This window comes from Cricetulus griseus, chromosome 10 (genome assembly GCF_003668045.3).
Source record: "Cricetulus griseus strain 17A/GY chromosome 10, alternate assembly CriGri-PICRH-1.0, whole genome shotgun sequence".
Taxonomy (NCBI): Eukaryota; Metazoa; Chordata; class Mammalia; order Rodentia; family Cricetidae; genus Cricetulus; species Cricetulus griseus.
This window is the reverse complement of record NC_048603.1, coordinates 24,154,697-24,168,674: the sequence shown is the minus strand read 5'-3', so window position 1 is coordinate 24,168,674 and position 13,978 is coordinate 24,154,697. Positions and strand designations below refer to the sequence as shown.

At 40.3% G+C, this 13,978-nt stretch overlaps 1 protein-coding gene across 4 annotated transcripts in view; it reads right to left on the bottom strand.

The window, feature by feature from the left end:
• LOC103162975 (CYFIP-related Rac1 interactor B) overlaps nt 1-13,978 on the bottom strand; it is a 67,104-nt gene that overhangs the window by 34,103 nt on the left and 19,023 nt on the right. For 3 of the 4 annotated variants that reach the window (XM_027431681.2, XM_027431683.2, XM_027431682.1), the window contains exon 2: nt 5,901-5,939. In XM_027431681.2, the coding sequence (XP_027287482.1) occupies nt 5,901-5,939 (39 nt within the window). Of the gene's footprint in view, nt 1-5,900; nt 5,940-12,830; nt 12,889-13,978 lie in introns of those variants that run through there. The other variant, XM_035449576.1, reaches the window with a different exon arrangement.

Here is a 13,978-nt window from a genome sequence, read left to right as displayed (position 1 = left end):
TGTTGGGATTTTGATGGGGATTGCGTTGAATCTGTAGATTACTTTTGGCAAGATTGCCATTTCATGGTATGTACTCACTCACATATGAATTTTAGACATAGAGCAAAGGATTACCAGCCTACAATCCTCTTCAGCAAAGAAACTAGGAAACAAGAAGGACTCTAAGGGAAAAATGCATGGACCCCAGAGAATGGGAAGGGGCAGGAACTCCTGAGCTAATTGGGAGCACGAGGGTAGGGGAGAGGGAGCTGCCAGAATGAGAGGAGAAGGGGAGGGGAGAGGAGGAAATGGAGGAGCAGAAATGTTGAGTTGGAGGAAGAATAGAGGAGAGAAGGATGAGAGATATCATATCATAGGGAGCCATTATAGGTCTGAGGAGAGATCTGGCACCAGGGAGATTTCCAGAGACCTACAAGGATGGCACGAACTGACAATCCAGGCAATGGTGGAGAGGATAACCTAAATGCCTTTCCCATATGATGAGACTGATGACTACTTTTTATGTCATTCTAGAGCCCTCATCCAGTGACTGATGGAAGCAGAGGCAGACACCACAGATATACACTGAACTAACTCTGGAACCCAGTTGCAGAGAGGGAGGAATGAAGATCAAGGGGGTTGGGACCAGGCTGGTGAAACCCACAGAAACAGCTGACCTGAACAAGGGGGAGCACATGGCCCCAGTCTGCTGTCTGGGAGGCCAGCACAGGACTGATCCAGACCCCTGAACATGGATGTCAATGAAGAGGCCTCTGCACTCTAGGGGGCCCCTGGTCATGGATTAGTATTTTTCCCTGGTGCAAGAAGGGACTTTGAGAGCCCATCCCACGTCTCGGTCTGGACACATGGGGGATGGCCTAGGCCCAGGATGATGTGGTGGACTTTGGGGAGCCCCCGTCTAGGGCTCTGCCCAGCCTGGGGAGTGGAGGGTGGATGGGGGTGGTGGTCGGTGGGAGGCTGGGGGAGGTAAGGGGGGAGGGGAGGGAGAGGGGAGGGAGAGGGAGAAGGGACTGACATGTGAATAAATATTTTTTTAAAAAATTTCCAGGCTTATCTGTTTTCTTAACACTAACTGGTCTACTGCCATTTTTCTTTCCAATTTAACTTTTAAAATTCTACATATGGAATACGGCACTCTACAATGTTAGTTTTTGATGCTTACATTCAAGGGGAATCTTCCTCTTTAATCTAGTATCTCCCACCTTTGCTCACATGTTATTTATAGAAACAGCTAAATTCATCAAAACCTTTTCTTTGTGCTCAGTGCTTTTTCTTTAAGTAGTAATTCTTCAGAATTGCCTCAACTATTTTTGGCCTATAATTCCCCATGTGACTGTCAAATTCTACAATCGTCCTGAAGTGGGCTGGGGAGGTATCAGTTAGTAAAGTGCTTTGCGAGACAAGATTGAGAATCTCAGTTTGAACCTGTTGTTGTTGAGTAAGAGTCGGCCCCAGAGACTCATATATTTCAATACCCAGGGAGTAGCAATAGGAAGTGTGTCCTATTGGGGCGGGCTTTGAGTTTTCAAATACACCTACATCAAGCTCCAGCCAATGAGATCCTGTTCTGAAATTCAAAGTGGATGGCATCTGAAGAGCACAATCTGAGGCTGAACTCCGGCTTCTGTGTATACCTATATGAACACGTACCTACACATACTGACAAAGTCACCCCTACAAAATTCTAAAGACTGTGACTTACTTATATTCAATATATACTTCACTGAGGCAGTACTATCATTTTACAATATCAACCACACTGTCACTTAATCTATGAATACAGTACATTATTTGAATTCATTTTCCACTGCTAAACTGTTTTTGAATTCTCTAGCACGAAACCGTTTTTTAAAGTGTCTATGGTGTACTCTTAGATTCGGTATTCATTTTGTGCTCTTGGTTCTATTCGGCTTGCTGAGAGACGGGTCTCACTAGATACACCAAGCAGGCCTCTAACTCAGGATCCTCCTGCCTTAGTCTCCTGAGGGGTGAGCCTACAATTGTGAATTCTCATGCCTGGCTCTAGATTTGCCTCCTAATATTCTCCTTAACATTGTAAGTAAGGTTTGTCTCTTTCTGTACTTGAATGGCATTTTTATCAGGATTGTTCTATATATAAGTTGTTTGTATCCTTCAGAGTGGCTTATAAACTACAAAACATGTTTCTTCCTCAATGTGATTCACAGCAAAGTTGACCAAAACTGTAGAAGTGTTCATCCTTTTCATGTTTCAAAATGCTATACAGCACACTCTCACACAGCCAATTTCAATAAATATTTTTAATTCACTAACTTTTTAATGAGTATGTCAAGAAAACTTAATCATCAAAAAAAGCAAGTATCTAAATGATAGTCATCCCATAAAACAAAGTGCAAATTTGTAAGTCAGGGAATAAGCTTATATACTGTGTTACCTATGAGACTATAATTCAAAAATAAACTCCACAAAGATTAGGGAAGTCAAGAACGAGGCTGAAGGCAAATGTTTACTCTAAAACACTAAGCAGTTACTATCACTGAATTCATCATATTCAATGGTGGTCTCATGTTTGTGAACATTAGAGCAAGGGCCAAATCCTTTACACCAACATTATTAAAAAAAAGAACATTATGTTTTAGTTTTTGCATGGAATATAAGAGCTACAGAGACATTACAATTCCACGCCATGCCCTCAGCCTTCTGTGGGAAAAAAAGAGGGAGGAGCTAGGAAATCTGCCACAATTTCCTAAGTAGGAATCAAAGGCCAGTGCTAGTGATCTCTTTATTTCAATGAAAAGATAAAGGATCCCCCTAAATCAGGTGTCCCTTACTTACTGTGTGGCCCTAGGGTTCTGACTTTAATGTCCCTGTTAGCAGTAAGACATCATATCAAGTAGTTTTACATGTATTTGGTTATGAGAAAAGGAAGCTGAAAGGCTGTTACCCGTTAGATGACTGCACACGCGCTCACTTATACACGTCTAACTAGTAATTATGAGGGCTGGCTTTTCAAAGAGCAAAGCTTGTGTGCTCAGGAGACACTTACCATAAAGAGCTCCTTTACCACTGCAGACTAAAGGAGCAATGGGAGACAACCTTTCCATGGTATGACTGGTATGCTGTCACCCAAACTGCCCTACAGATGACACAGATACTTTATTTACTAAGTGCTCGTGTCATGAGTGAGATTCAAAAACAAAGGAGAGAGAAACAGCAGAAAGAATGATTGTTACAGGACACACTCGCTAGAAAGTCCTTAACTTGTGCTCAGAGGTCTTTCCTAGATCCGGCAGAGTCAAGGGAGCATAGTGAAATTGTTTCTCCTACTCTTACACTTAAAACTTAAAAATCATTCTCCTAAATGTAACTCCCTCAGGCTCATCATAATCAAACAAAATACAAATACAAAAGATCCACATACTCATCTCTGCCTGGTAACACAATCTTACGCTGTGTACCTGAATAATCTGTATGCATGAACCATCACCGCTTGCAATGCCCATCAGACTCGGTGGTGCCATTCATTTCATGCTTATTTTGCCAAGCAGGTGGTAATTACAAATACATTCATTTTTTTCATTATATTGGTCTTTAAAATACTGTTTTACTTCACTTGAAGAGTACAAACAAATCCCCTGGGTAAATTTCATTTTATTTGAAACAGGATTCACTATGTAGCCCAGGTTAGCCTCCAACTCCAAAGCATTTAAAGCAATAATGTAAATGCTGGTGGGTTTGTCTGTCTTTTTTAAAGTCATATTTACATGTAAATATTTAAAAGAGTATTCTCTTTGTAGAATAGAATCTTAAATGGTTTAAAGCCATTACAAGGCCAAATGTATTTAGCACGTATCATAAACGTAACAAAGATTGCCATTAGTAATTATAGTTTTTAAATTCTCACAAGCATAAGTGAGAAATATTTATATAAGCCAAAATTCAACTCACTTATTGCTTTAATATTTCTGCCATATGTCCAAAGTTGCTGGGGGATAAAAGAGAAAAAGAGCACAAATGAGAAAGGACAGAAAGCATGCACACAAATAAGGGTGTGTGAAATGACAGGAAAAACTCATCTCCTCAAGCTTGTGAAAGCCAAACTGGCAATTGTTGGTTTCTTTTTACAAACCTGGAACTGCAACTTTGGGGAACATGTTTGAAATGGAGTACTGTGGCCAGAGCACACTTAAAGAAAGCACTCAGTATCACCACAGCACAAATCAGCGTCAAATACCCAAGCCTGGCCCCTTCAAAACCAGTGTTGGTGCCTTTTGCAATCAACCAGACTACCAGAGACCTGCCATTCCCCAAACCTGCAAATGCCTACCAAATGCTCTTTTCCAGAAACTACTGCTTCTGTTGTTACTGACCATCAGACAGAAGAAGCTTCTTCAAAGCCATTTCACAAACTTCTATCTTATATTATCAGGGTACTTCAAAGGAATGCCACCCGCCCTGCCCCTTTACTGGAGACAAGGTCTCTCTATAGAACTCGCCATGCTCCTGCCTCAGCCTCCAGAGTGCAAGGCTTACAGTTTTGCATAACCATTCCAAGCAAGATCAGCTATATGGGACCAGAAAAACTACACTCACTCACAGAGGATGAAAAAGGAAAGAAGACATTGTTTTCCATTGTTCTGGAGTCCACAGAGAATTCAATGATTCATGAAACTCAAAATGTTTTACTGAATTCTCCATCAAAGTCTTTTAATCAAGATTGGAGTCAACAAGCTATAGTAGTCGTTTCTTTCCATGAACTTGTTACTAAGTAAAATTACACATATTTTCATATTACAACTATATTCATTCAAACAGGTAACAGTGGCTCGCCCTCGCCCTTCCTCATGCCGTGAGCCTTCAATACAGCCCCTCATGTTGTGGAGAGCCGAAACCATAACATTATTTTTGTTGCTACTTCAAAACTGTAATTTTGGAGTAACTATGAATCATAATGTAAATATCTGATGTGACCCCTGTGACAGAGTCATCTGACCCCCTCCCCCACCATGGCCAAGCCCCATAGGTTGAGAACTTATATTCTGGCAGAAGGAGGGCATTAACCTATCACAAATCTGCATTTCTCGTATTTGTGACTGAGGTTCAATTTTACTGGCCTGTTCACACAATCCCGAGCCATTAGAACCATTACTGTGGGACAGAGTTCACAGGGTTCTATATATTATCAAAGTGTCCTTAGCATGGCAACCAGTGACACAGAGATGGAGGGGTTGTCATGAGAACTGTCTTATCTACTCAAATGGCAATTGCTTGTTTAGGATTCATTTCTTCTAAGATTTTGAAGACACACTTCCTTAACTTTTGCTATTTATTTAATAGGTACATGTACACATGCATATTTGAGTGGCACCCAAAAGTCAGAAGACAACTAGTTGGAATCAGTCCTCTGCTTCCCCTATTTAGGCTCTGGAACTCCAGCCAACTCAAGTTTCAGACCCATGTGAAGTGCCTTCTTTCACCGGTTGGGCCAGGTCACTGAAACCTGACATTCGTAAAGAACTAAAACTAACAACAAGATAGAAATCTTACTTAAGATAATGTATCAAACTATCTTTCTTTCTAGTTCTCAAATTTCTAGGTCTCAAATTCCCCCTCTCTTTATATTATTTAAACTTACATCTTCAACTTTTATCCATCAATTCTACTGGCTACAGATAAACAACGGAGAAAGCAATCCAAAGAAAAATATGTGACTCTCCTATTTGAAAGGGTTGTAAGTAAAAGTTCTTATTAGCTTACATTACTCCCTATTCTAAGTCAGAAATTACAGTATTACCTAAATATACTTTTAGCAATCCAATATAAAAAAACATTTCCCTAAATTGCACTTACTTAATGTAGTTTATATTTAAATAGTTTTTAACTTATGTTTCAATAATCATTTCCCCCAAAGACATATTTACCTTCAGCCAGTGCTGGTGATTCTGTCCTTGTCCTTCTATCTGTTTAAAGAAAAAAAAGGGGAAGAGAGTCTAAAACATCATTATACTTTCAAGTAAGTCACTACAGCTAACTTCAACGGAAGTACCCTGAGTTCCCCAGACACACATAAAGAGCCAAGTATGGCAGTACATCCCTTATCACCCCAGAGTCACAAGAGAAGTGAACACACAGACAGACAGAAGACTCCTCCAAGGTCACCCACCGGCTTGCCAAGTGTGCTCGCGCTCTCTCTCTCTCTCTCTCTCTCTCTCTCTCTCTCTCTCTCTCTCTCTCTCTCTCTCTCCTCCCTCCCTCCCTCCACACACACACACACACACACACACACACACACACACACACACACACCACTGTGAAGACGAAAGGAAAACATCTTCGACCTTCACATGTACATACACAGCCACCGACCCAAACAAGCACATATATTACAGACACACACTGCACCCACACAAATGCTGCAACACCTGTATTTCCTTGGATGAATCCAACCACTCTTTATGAAGAACCTACCTCGAGTAAAGTATCGTATTAGCCCTACAAGAATACCAACAAATGGTCAAAGCCAAGGCTGCAGCATTGAAGTCATTCAAAGACAAACAGGAAACCAAGAGGATAATTCTTCAGTGTATGAAAAGGTTAACAAGAGAAAGACAACTGACGGTTTTCTGTATCCTTATCACAGAGGCCAAAGGGATCTATTCCTGTCTTCTTACCATGGTTGAAGTTCACCTGGTGGCAAAGTCTTCAATACCAGTCTTATTCAAGGTGCTAAAACTCACACTCCATGGTTTTCTGCCAATCATTTGCCATTGGCAGATTTGGCAAAACCAAAATAAGCCACAAAGTGCTTTTAAGATGGGTTTCACCACTTCAAAATCACTTTATAATTTTGTGACTAAGAACACCTGTAAGATAACCATTATAACTGCTTAGTTCACATATAAAATAATCTGACTAATGTAACTACTCACTTTTATGTGCAAATTAAATTTCTTTCCTTAATTGTTTATTCCATAGCTCAGAAGTCCCGGATTTAACAATGTCCATGTAACACTACTGGGTAATGCCTTTGCATTTGTCTTCCAGATGACAATGATCTTATGATTAACACAGGTGAAATATGTCTCATTTTTTTTCTTTTTAATGACTCAACAGATGGGAGCAATAAGGTCCATTCATACAAGTCCTTCAGGTCAGTTTTGTTTGCCCCACCCCCCCTTTAAAGGCCAGGGTGGAGAAGAGAAGGATGACACAGGAGAGCGCTACAGACCTCTAAGCATTAACTGTTGTCTTACCATGGAAAGAAGAGCAAGAGGATGGGCAGGAAATGACCCTAACAACCATAAGCCCTATGAATGCCGCGTCACAGTGCAAACAAGAGTGCAGCCACTGCAACTATTTGGCAGAGAAGATAAACCAACCGAAGGCACTGGACCCTTGAGAGAGAAGGCCAGGTCACTCTGGAAAAAGCTTACTGAGGCACTAACTAACAGGAAGACCAAGAACATGGGGATGAGCCCTTTCTACTGACTCCTGGTAGCCATCTCCCACAGTGATCAAGAGCAGCGACAGACAGACAGCACAGACAGACAGCACAGGGATAGGCAGCATGGGACATCTCTTGGGCACTTACACGCACTCCAGCGAAACCTCAGCCACATTCTCTGTGGCTCATTGACTAAGAGATGCCCAGAGAAGTCTGAACGCAGAGAGACAGACAAATACAGAACTCAAAAGTGTTAACAATATTGGCCAACTTTCGACCAACAGGACAGGAGAGCTGGCAGATAAACATTCTCCTCAGCTCCTATTTAAAAGCAGTTTTCCTGTCTTGTCAAAGGATTTCCTCAAGAGCAAGTCACCTGCTCTGAATGGCCCTTGTTCCCATTTCACTGTCCCCAGCAACAAAGCCCCACTAAGGTACTGTCACACAGGCCTGTTGGGCTATTTGATTAGAAAGCAGCTTATGTGACTTCTAAATCATCTGACATCAAAGACAGTCCTCAGTTTCCTTTCTTGATACCGCTCCCTCAAACTCCTGCAACCGACGTGCCCACGGCACAGCCCGGGGTCCTTTGCTCCCTCCAGACCTCTTTCTGTCTCATGCGTTTATTAATAGCGAAAACAGTTCAAGTTCCCATGTCTAGCCTTTCTAACGTGGCACTCACAGGGCTGACTGAACTATTCCTTTTCACCACTCAAACCTCAGAGAGAAGCAACTCTCCTCTCATGACACCCTGCCTTCTCAGGGTGTCTGGTTTAAAAAGCGTGGACTCTTCCTCTACTTCTTTCCCTACACTGCATGTTCTACTTGAAAAGCCTCACTATTAGTTGTATTAAATCTACAAACTCTTGAGATCCTACATAAGTCACAAAGGTCAGAAAACACAGAGCTGGGGCCACCTTATGTAGAGTGGTATCTAGGGCAAGCACATATGTATATGTTTTATCCAGAGATGCCACTGCTGTTAACATGCAAACCTAAAATTGGTGTCAGATATTCACATCCAACAACTTTTGTTTGCAGCAACCAAACAATTCAGTAAGACAAACACAATACTCTGCAGACTACATTTAGTTATTAACTCATTGATTTTAACCTTCTGTTTGAGAACTTCGCACTGTCTAAATTGCATTAGAGTACTGACCCTAAATCACCCACTTCCATCTACATATGTGAATCATTCATGATCAAAGCCTAACGTCACCGTGGCTATCCACAAAAATGCTTCTTGAATCAATGTTATTAATACTAGTGGAATGAACAGCTTTTTCATTTCTTTTTCTTGCAAAAGCTAACTACTTTCCCTAGTGACTACTACTGTCACCCAGAAGTGGCTTGGCTAGTCACTCTAATGAGACACAGGGACAAACCAGTAAGTACCACATGCTTAAAACCATGAGATTTCAGGGTCACGTTATCAAGCTCTTCATAAATCAGTATTTAATGAGATACTAACAATCATAATCATTCACCTATAGAATAAAACAAGTCAAAAAGTGTACTAGGTAATATTTAAATTGAGTACGTAGCACAGTGTCTACAAAACCTGGGTACAAGATCAAACGTAACTGAACTCAATTGGTTCATCATTCCCGTGAAATACACAGAAACCACTTTCAAAACCATCTCAGAAACAGGGCACTTGGAATTGATTAATGGGTCACTGTCCAGGTTTCAAGATTTGACAATACCACAAAATACCCTAAACTTGTGCAGAGGGGGAAAGGATGAAGCTAGCTTGTGGTGGCTTGGATGGGAACGGCCCTGGATTAGGATGTGTGGCCTTATTGGAGGAGGTGTGTCACTGTGTGAGACCTCAAAGCCCAAACACGTCATTCTCAGTGTCGTCCTCTTGCTTCTTGTTCTAGCTCTCTCTGCTTCATGCTTGCCATCAGATGTAAGCTCTCAGATAGGGCTCCAAGGCCATGCCTGCCTGCCATACTCCCTACCATGACAGTCATGGGCTCTACTACCTTCTGAAACTGTGAGCCCCAAATTAAATGCCTTCTTTTATTAGTTGCCTTGGTCATGGTGTTTCATAGTAATAGAAAAGTAAGACACCAACCGATAAAAATTTTTATGAGAAACAGATTAGAAGGACTCATATAGAGAGATATTAGACAATGTTCCATTATATATAGCCATTTTAAAAATAATCAAAGTTTACTATGTACCTAAACCAAAACAGGTGTGATAAAGACTGGGCTTTCAAGAATCAGCATAATCTATTATTAAAGTTCAAATATAAAAGGTGAAAGTATATTCTGAGAGACAGCAACATAAAGTGCTCTGGAAAACAAGACAAGAGTGTATCTGAATTTCTACTTAGAGGTAAGGCAGGAGCAGGGAGCAGGAGAGATTTTCTGATGCCTTGTCTAAGGTGACTTTTATGGGGTTTTGTTTGTTTTTTGTTTTTCGAGACGGGGTCTCTCTATGTATGTAGCCTTAGATGTCCTAAAACTCCATCGGTAGACCAGGCTGGCCTTGAACTCAGAGATCTGCCTGCCTCTGCCTCCTGAATGCTGGGATTACAGGTGTGTGCCACCACTGTCCAGCTTAAAGTGAACTTTGTAGAGCGGATGGAGTTAGAAAAGATGGAAAAGGAAGCAGAAACGTCAAGCGTACACTAGAGGAGGAGGGGATTGTGACTGTGCAATAAAAGGAAACATTTCTTTAACGAGCCATGTTAGAATAATCTCATGGAAAACTGAGACCCTTTGCAGCCAATATACTGTGGGTGGATTACAGCTTGGTTTTCAGAAATCTCAAAAATAGTGTCTTATTAATTATTAGAGGAATAGTATATTAAGATTTGAAGGATGATAAGAAATTTAGCAGTCATTAAAAACTAAAAGTCAGTGCAGGAGAGGAGGCTCAGTGGCTAAGAGGGCTTTACTAGCTCTACAGAACACAGGGGTTTGGTTCCTAGCGGAACAGGGCGCTCACAACCACCTCTAACTCCAATTTCAGGGCCAGCACCCTCTTGAACTCCACGGGCTCCTACACACATGTGGTGCCCCTAAGTAGTCTAGCATGCACAAAAAAAAAAAAAAAAAAAAAAAAAGAAAGAAAGAAAAAAGAAAAAAGAAAAAAAAACTGGAAGAATATAAAATGTTAATAGCTCCTTAATATTCATAGTCAGAAGGAAACAGGTAGATAAAATAGTAAACACACACACAAATTAACAACATAAAGACTTCACGAAGTTTGCTGTTATCTTATTAGATTTTATTTACACCCTGAATAAGCCCCAGGATCCTCCAGGCTCTGCCTTCCCAGCTCTGGATTACAGGTGTGTGGAGACTGCACGGCGGGACTTTTCTGATAACTTCATCTAAGCAATGTTTAGAATATCAACAATAAGCCAAATGGTTTATTTATCCAATGGTTTCTGGAGGAGGTACTCCAATCAGGCCAAGCAGAACTAAGATATATTCCCATAAAAACAGAGTAAGCTGCTTTGAAACTCTGTGAATTCAAATTCTGAAAACTTTAGCGCTAATTAGGAGACCACAGGTGCTGTAGTATTTATTGCCCATTTTATCTGTGCTACATGCTCAAATGCGTACAAGGCATTGACAAAGGAAAAACTTTCAACTCCATATACAAAAAATAGTTATTTTCCTAAGGCTTAACTTAGGAATAAGTCAAATAACTCCTCAAAATGTAATAACCTGAAAAAAATGAATTTGCTTCAAAATGAAGTTTTTCTGTTTGTTTTAAAATCATAACAAAAGACTGTAGCTTATTTCAGGAATGCAAAGTTAGTTCAGTCTATCTACAAACTATGATTAGCTAATTAACAAATTAAAGAAAACCAAACATATATAAATTACCTCAAAAGATGTAGAGAGGGATGTTAATGAAGAATATGATCATTTATGGTAAAACAAGACATATTAAGTAAGATAAAATTTGCAACAATAAACTAATGTACTTTGACCAAAAAAGCTTAAAATAAACCTAAGCTTTCCCTTTCAAGTTTAAAATGAGACAAGAACATCCATCCACTGCCATCACTCAACATTGCATTTCAGGTCACACCCAGTGTGAAAAGTTAATTGGAAAAAGGTTAAAAATCTTGATTTATTTGCTTTTTATTTATGTGTGCATGCCTTTATACTACTTGTGTGCAGGTTCCTGGAGGTTGAAAAGTACTACAAGAGCACCATGTGTGGATGAGTCTTTACGTTTTAAAGAAATAATGGAACCTTTGGTTCCCACTATGAGAACTACTTACACAGGAAAAAAAACAACAACATATTTTAGAGGTCAAGATTTGACATGAATATACTACCAATACAAGAATGACCAACTATGCTTACCTCAAATGAAAAATAAGATCTTCATATACAAATGTGCATTAAAATCAGAACAAAGAATAGATCTAACAAAAGCTGAGAAATATCTACACAGAAATAAAGCCATGAAGCTTTACTTTATGGAAAAAGCCATAAAGACAAGGCCATGTTCACAACTAAACAGAGGCCATAGTGATAGTAACTGGCATCTATTAATAGAGTCTTCCAAATTTACAAAGTGCTACAGAGGTTTCTAAGAAAAATCTCAAAAGAATTTTCTGGTAGAACTTAATATTCTGAAATTTATATGAAAAAGCAAAAATTTAAGAGCAGTCAAAAACGTCCAAGGAATCGAGTATGTCAGCTTGCCCAAACAGATTTCAGGACACAAGTAAGCTGCAGCAGACATCGTGGTGCTGGTATGAAGACAAACTGGCATGAAGACCACACACTACTGAGAAACAGGATACACAGTCCAGCAACAGTACATACAAAGTAGGAGGGAAGTGTGGGCTCCCATGTGTGGACCACTGAAGGAAGGAGACTTACACAAATGGAGCAGGCTGATTATTCACATAAGAAAGAAATCCCTACACTGTTTCATAAATAAAAACAAATTCCTATGGGATTTAATCCCACAGGAAAACACCAACTTTGGAATGAAATACAGAATGCTTATTTGTGGTCCCAAAGCAGAGACCAGCAAAGCACTCACAGAAAAGATACAAAAAGTCACCATCCATCAGTGAAAACACTAATAAATTATATCAAACTAATACTATCAAGAACTTCTAGGACTCACTTGGTGGCCCATGGCTAGAACCTAACATAACACTTTAAAGAAACCAATAGTAAATCTCTGAGCTATAAGATACTGGCAACACATATACCAGAGGAAGGATTAGCATCTAATATACAAAAAGTCCTGCTAATTTGGATGATTTTTTCAAAATGAACCAGAGTTGTAAAAAAGTTTCAAACATATATACCCACAAAAAATAAATAGGAAAAATATCTGTGGCCTTGATATTTTACAACCTTTAGATTGAATTTTAATCAGACACTACTAGATAGTTAAGAGCACTTAACTGCTCTTCCGAGGGATTCAAGTTCAGTTCCCAGCACGCACATCAGACTTCCTGAAAGGCCGTTCCAGATCTTTCGCACTCCCTGTCTTCAGCAGGCAGCTGCAGGCAGACATACAAACCAACAACAACTCTGACAATATCAAACAGCACAGAAAACATGCCACTGTCATCAGCTAAAAACAGGCAGACCTATGTATGACAAGCTCATGCTCAGCTACATATCAGGCTTCAAGCGTTCATAACCCATCCCACTTGTGGTTCACTTCCTGTTCTCCTGGCGTGCCAACAAAATGTGATCACCAGCTTCCTGCCCCAGCCATTGCCTGCCCCCACTAATGGACTCTATCCCTCTAAAATGTAAACTAAAACTTCTCTAAGTTTTGGTTGCACTATTTTATCACAGCACCAGAAAGTAACTACAGAGGAGCTGTTTGGAGCCTGGATAGGGCAGATGGGTTTTGAAGAGATGGGATTAATGTTTTGATGGCTAATGGCTGTCCGTGATTACGCTTGCAGAGAGACAGTATCATGGAGTGGTTTCTGATGGGCGAGCTCAATAAATTCTGTGCTTTATATGCTGCTTAATGTCTGTCAATTAAACAATTGGTCCATGGACTATATACATAGAAATCTGCTTACAATACCAATTCTGAGACTCGCCACAATCAATTAAATTCTACTGCTTGTTCCTAAGGATCTGCATTTTCCAAGACCAGGTAACTACTGTTTATAGTCTAGAATACTGGTTCTCAACCTTCGAGTTGCAACCCCTTTGGGGGGTCGAGGTTGTCTAAGACCATCAGAAAACAGATATTTACGATTCCTAACAGTAGCAAAATTAGTTATGAAGTAGTAACGAAACTAACTGTAAGGTTGGGGGTCAGCACAGCATGAGGAACTGTGCTAAAGGATCGCAGCATTGGGAAGGTCGAGATCCACCGTCTAGAAGACACTCTCGAGGCTGACACAGCTATTCAAAGTTTGGAACTCTCCTCCTCGTGGATAGGAGCAACTTCCTTCTACAACATGTTTGCCCTTGGAGGTCCAATGTAAAGCTAGTCCAGTTTCAAAAAGCCTTGCTCTTACACGCCAACCAGAGACCTTAAATCTCTAATTCCCAAGCAAGCTCAGCCAATGGTAATCACTCA